General features: G+C 38.6%; 1 protein-coding gene across 1 annotated transcript in view; it reads left to right on the top strand.

The window, feature by feature from the left end:
- LOC102600101 (uncharacterized) overlaps window positions 1–5,484 on the top strand; it is a 17,235-nt gene extending 11,751 nt beyond the window's left edge. Inside the window, exons 4-8 of the mRNA XM_006361994.2 lie at window positions 2,674–2,882; window positions 2,967–3,762; window positions 3,839–3,920; window positions 4,120–4,167; window positions 4,605–5,484. Coding sequence (XP_006362056.1) covers window positions 2,674–2,882; window positions 2,967–3,762; window positions 3,839–3,920; window positions 4,120–4,167; window positions 4,605–4,808 — 1,339 coding nt within the window. The 3' untranslated portion in view covers window positions 4,809–5,484. The remainder of the gene's footprint in view (window positions 1–2,673; window positions 2,883–2,966; window positions 3,763–3,838; window positions 3,921–4,119; window positions 4,168–4,604) is intronic.
- The last annotated feature ends 813 nt before the right edge of the window (window positions 5,485–6,297 follow it).

Genomic DNA, 6,297 nt, shown 5'->3' with positions numbered 1-6,297 from the left:
TACCGGAAAAAAGTAAGATCATCATTATTTGTAGTGGAGACATTCTTTCTTGCAATAAAAAGGAAGATTGTGGGGTATTAAATTGGGTAGATAAATGGCCTAGAGGTTACATAGATTACAAAAGGGATAAGGCACAAGTACCCCTGTGGACTATGACCGAAATCTCAGAGATACACCTAAATTTAACTAGGTCCCATTCCCCCCCCCCCCCCCCCCTCCCTGCCCACACACACACACAAAAAAAAAAAAAGAAGAGGAAAGAATTCAGTATGTAATTTCTTCAAGCTTCTTGTCAGATTTTAATTCACTCGGCACTGATATCCTTAAATTACTTCTTTTTTTCTAGTCGCTATTTGATAGTTTGTTATAGTTTTAAAGTGACAATTTAATTTCTGTACTTGTCCTGTCTTTCCCACTCAGACAAGGAACTTGTTTCTGGATGATCTTGTCCTGTTTAGTATTTAGTCATCAAAATCTGCCTTGTTAACTTTCCTTATATTTAAGTTATGATTCACCACATAGCAATATCCTTCAAGAGTGTAGAATTTAAATAGGAAAAAATCATGTTTTGGAGGCCCAACTAAAACTTTTCTATATACTTTATACACCTGTGGTGAAAAGTGATACACTCTATTTGGACAACCTTAATACAGAAATTATGTTCTTTGAAAACCCAACTGGGACTGCCTTGCTGATCAATAGTTTGAGTCTGACATTATTACATTAACAATATCTGCTTGAAGGTAACACTGTAAGATTTGGATCAGAACCTGGATATCATTGATTGTAAATCTCGTTGATTGTATAGCTTTTGAAACCGCAGCATAAGTTATATCTGGACTGAAGCTTGTCGTGTTTGATTTTCCTCATGATGATGAATAATAGTGATTAATTTGTAAAGTGCTTGCAAATTTTAAAAAATTGTGAAATGCTAACAAAATCAAAGTACATAGGAGAATGTTTACAATGTCGAACAAGTCTTTGGCTTCATTAAATGAATGGTATATGCACATATACATACTACATAACAAATGAATAAAAGTACTTAAAAGTGTGCTCTATCTAACAATTTAAGCTTTTAGATGAAAAAAAGAAGCTTTTAGATGAGATGGTCCACTCTTTATCGAAAGAATTTTCACGTGTTAGGCACGTAAAAAAGAATTAGGCCTGCACTTTAGGGGCCGTTCTGAAGCCTTAATTATGTGAATAAAAGTTTGCTCTTTCTAACCTTGCCTCCCTCATCTTGTCCACCACGGAGGCTACTCCCACCTTGTCCCAAATATCCTTACTCTTAATCCTATCTCTCCTAGTATGTCCACACATCCATCTCAATATCCTCATTCCGCTACTATCATCTTCTGGATGTGCGAGTTCTTGACTGTCCAACATTTTGTCTCATTCAACATAGCTGGTCTGACAACCACTTCATAAAACTTACCTTTAAGTCTTGGAGGCACATTCTAATCACATATGACATTGGATGTGAGTCTCCATTTCATCCGCCCTGCTCCAATACTATGTGTAACATCATCGCCAATCTCCCCATTTCCTTGGATTGTTGACCCAAAATACCTGAAACTTCCTATCTTGGGGAGGACTTGTGTATCAATACTCACTTCCTTATCTGCCTCGTGAGTTACTTCTTTGAACTTGCACTCCAAGTACTCTAGTGCAAGTACTCTGTCTTAGTCTTGCTCAACTTAAATTCTGTAGATTCCAGGGTCTGTTTCCAAACCTCCAGCCTATCGTTAGCTCCGCTGCTAGTCTTGCCAATCAAAATGGGAAACAACTACAATATAGTGCCTTATTCAATACTTAAGTGTTATTAAGATGAACCAAGGGCACCGATTTTTGGATTGATGATTTTTGGAATCAATCCAACGATAGAACTCCTTTTGGCCTTTGCAGCAACCCTCCATATAATTATCTGAAGGAGCATTTACTTGCCATCACTGCTGCTTACATACTTCTTCCATTCCGTGTGACAGCCCTTCTTGCTTCTTGCCTTAGTCACCTTTTCTGCATTCTCTACCTCTAATCTTTTTTCCTATTACTTGAATGTGATCATCTCTATTCAGAGCTCTTTTTGGCTCTATAATGGAAATAATGGATATGCTCTGTTACAAGTTCAAATTTACCTCCTTACCTCTTCGCACTCTAACCTTTACAATCTCTCACCTTACTCTGAATTGGGAATGGGAAGTGGAATATCACTTTTATGGACAAAATGGGAGATGCCATGACAGGAGAAGAGGGGTCAGACATTAGGGAATGATGTAAGAGATGAAGGGGCAATACGCAATATTAAGTATCACATTTCGATCGAGGTCCATGTACATAAGAGATGTCAGCAGCAATTTCACATATCGTATATTGCACAAATAAAATGACGAAATTACTTTAAAATGTGGAAGAGTGCAGCACCACTTCTCAAAAACTTTTCTACATTCGACGTTCTATTCACAAGTTCAATAGTCAATACAGACTTAAGCTTTACCTAATTTTTTTAAAAAAATACTAGTAGCTTTTCAATTCAGAACACTCGTTTGTTCTCACCTTTTGGTTCCTGTATACGTAGAAAGCTTCATGCTTTATTTATAGCTTTTAAATGTCTTACTCCGTGAATCATGATCTGGGCTTAACTATTGAGCTTCTCCTCCACTTGTTCTACAGTCACTCTGGGCAGCATCATGTTCATGTTCCTGTAAAAAATGAAGGTAGTATTCTGGAGCTCACATCACCCAGACTAAATCCAGAACAAGGTAGCATGTCTCATGCTGGATATGCATTTCAGTCTAACTGGACACATGTAGCAAGCAGAGGGATGCCCGAAGTTGGTTCTGGAAAAACCGAGATGATGATTCCAGTTCCATCCCCGAGAGGTACTTCTCCGTTATTCTAGTTGTGTTCTTTCCTACAGTAGTTTGATGCTCATTGTCAAATTGTTCTCCTGGTGATTTGTGCAGGTAATCATATATTCTCTGGTGCTGCTAATGACATGTGGATGCACAGGAAATCTGAAGCAGAGATACATTCTAGACCGGCAATCATTGCTTGCAATCCTGCACCTCCTCAAGCGCCTCCTAGATCACTACAGCCTCTTCAAGGACCTCCTACTGTGCCACCGCCTGTTCAAGCACTTCCTGCTGCAGCACCACAGCTAATTCAAGGACCTCTTATTGCACCACCACATCAAGCACAACCTCCGCCCTTTGTGCGCCCAATGTATTTTCCCCCAAGTGGGTGGGATTCACGTGGTTTGAACCATAACTTGCCCCCAAATCCAATTCCATCTGGTGCAATGCCTACTAATCTTCATCATTGTTCAGTTGCACCGCCATTTATACCTGCTTCTGTGACTCCACTGTTGCAAATACAAGGCACCTCCATGCCACCATTTGATCATATGTATGCTGTGCCTGTTATTCGACCACCAGTGACGTCTTTACCACCACAACCACCACCTCAGCTTGACTCATTACCCCCGTTACCTCCACCTGTCTTGCAGCCTCCGTTACCTTCATCCCCACCCCCACCATCTTACCCTGACCCACCTAATATTCCTCCTCCACCTAGCTCCCCACCTCCTCCTCCCCCGCCTCCATTATCTGAACCTTCAAATTCAGAAAGTTCTAAACAATATTTGCAGTGTCGTTGGCAGGGCTCCTTGAGTAAAAGTGGAGTTCATTACTGCACGATTTATGCCCAAAGAGTAGAGTCAGATATTTGCAGGTATCCAAATGCCAGTGCTGAGCCGACGGAGTAAGGACTTCAGTTCCTTTGATGTTTTGACACTTGATTTTTAAATATTCTGTTTTTAAATTGGATACCTGTGCAGATGGCCTGCGAAGTTGGATATGACTAAACGTACTGATTTTCGGCATGTCAAATCAACATTTTGTAGTACACCACCCCACAAAGTGAGTCTTGAACATTATGAAGGAAAATTCTGCATATCATATTTAAATAGCATATATTAGCACCTTTTGATAATTGCTGTTGTCATCTCTATCATATAATGTAGGCTATACTGTTTGTATATGTATCAGTTCTTGCTCATTTTTTTCGATATTAAAATGATCCATGACTTACATTCTTTTTTAAATTAATGTGAAACAGAAGGAGATATGCTGGTTGCTACCTTCTTCTCCAATGGACCATAAGGGCGTAAGTTGATCATGCTCTCCTTTCAGTTTTCATTACCAGTGAATGCAGTCATGATATACGCGATAGATAGTAGATGAAAAATGTCTGTATCTTCCAGATTTACTTGGTATATACCTTATTTTGTGTGTGTGTAATCACCTAAAATAGGAACTAGAAAGAGTTGCCAATGAAAATCATTTCAGAGAGGATTCAAATACAGGATTTTGTGTTCTTTTTTTTTTCCAGCTGTTTGCAAAATAATTAGTCCAGTGTCCAACTTTTCCACTAGGTCTATCCATGATTGCAATATGTGTGCAGACATGGGACCTTAAGGAGATTATTTCTCCATTTACTTTTTACTTTTTACTTTTCAGTGTTCTATTTTTGCAATGACTGCTCACATATTGTAACTGTAGCTGGTTTAGAGGACTTAAATGTCAAAATTTGCTTTTTTGCAGTTTCAAGATTTTGTATCATACTTGAAGCAGAGGGAATGTGCTGGTGTAATTAAAATCCCAGCCGTAAACTCAATGTGGGCAAGGCTTCTCTTCATCCTTCCACAGTCATCTGATACCTGCTCTATGCTCTCAGTTGCACCTAATCCTTCTCTTTGTCTACTTGGTCTGGTGGTGCCCAAAGAGACAAACTCTGAATGGATGTGATGTTAGTCTATGTGAGCAATACCGCATTGGGAAAAAGAGTGGCATGCGCTGCTAGTTGCCTAATGCTGCTGCTCGCCAGGTTTTGTTCAGTTTTTGACTATGATGTATCATAAAGGCATTTGCCAAGAGCTTTGGTGAATGTGCATGGATCATAAAGAAATTCATGACGCACAGCCAGTGCTAATTGGCAGTTGCAGCAAAATGTGATGAACCATAGTATTTTGCTCACCAAGCTTCGAATCTGATATATATTATCGGGCAATAGATCAAGCTCCTCATTCTACTGCATCAACTGTCATCTAGTGTGAGATGGTTACTGGGAAGTCAATGTTACTTTATTTAACTTTGTAGGTAACTCAGAAGATCATATGATCGATATTACAACAAGATGGTGTTGTCAGCTCAATGCAAGTTATATTATAGGAGTCTTTTGTACTTAGAATCCGCTAAGCCTTTTTGTTTCTTCTTTCTTCCTTTTCTCCATTAGTAGTGGAGGGATATCTTCTCATGTCCATGTAGCATAGTAGAATATGGTTGTATGTGAGCTTAGAATTATTTTTTTCGGCACCATTGTTAACTATTTAGTGTGGATGGTCTGCTGTTATGCAGTTCTTGCTCAACATAAGATGATTTAGTTGTGTAAATGTGAGTACTGTTAATGGGGTTGCATAAGACATGTTTCATTATTGCACTTTTGAGTTCAGACTAGATAAAATCAAACTGTATAGTTGAAAGACGTGGGGAATGGATGAGAGGCGTGGGGGGTACGATATAAGAGTTCTTCCTTTTCTATCAATTTGTACACAAAACCTATGGTAAAGTGCCCGTCTGTAATCCAAACATATTAAGGGTGTGTTCTCTATGGAGAAAAATGTTTTTTCATGTTCGGTTGGTCAACATTTTTCAATTCATATTTTACATTGATAATGTCCTTCTAACATTCCTTATTCCCATCACTCTAGATAATATTTTTTGCTTGCATACCGAACCCAATAAGATAAATAAGTACCCCACTTGTTTTCCTAGATTTTCCATTATATCAAACACATCTAAAATATACTCTCTCTGACCTATATTGGTTGTCCACTTTCCTCTTTACACCCTTTAAAAAACTATAAATAAGAAGGAAAATTTTACTAAAAGAAACTCTTTTGGAGCTTTATACATTTGTTTACACTTCAAAAAATGAGTGACTTTGGTAGTGGACAAAGAGCGAGACGAACATGGTTTGCGAGATGCACATATGCCCTTGTGAGCAGAGACCAATCCATCCTATAGAGTGGGGTGCATGTGCACCCGTTAACTTCGGAAAAAATCATGCGTGTAGGTGTATATCTATCTTGAAAAATTGACATAAATTAAGATATAATTAACCGTGCATTCATGAAAAGTATAGGTTTGTCATTGTGTTGTTGGTACAAGCTAGAAGAATCACCCACGAGACCTAGGTTCAAATCTAGCTACAACTCTATGTTATTGTTTTTATTTT

Source organism: Solanum tuberosum, unplaced genomic scaffold (genome assembly GCF_000226075.1).
Source record: "Solanum tuberosum cultivar DM 1-3 516 R44 unplaced genomic scaffold, SolTub_3.0 scf00381, whole genome shotgun sequence".
NCBI lineage: Eukaryota > Viridiplantae > Streptophyta > Magnoliopsida > Solanales > Solanaceae > Solanum > Solanum tuberosum.
Note: the sequence above shows the minus strand (reverse complement) of the source record. Positions and strands in the feature narration are given on the sequence as shown.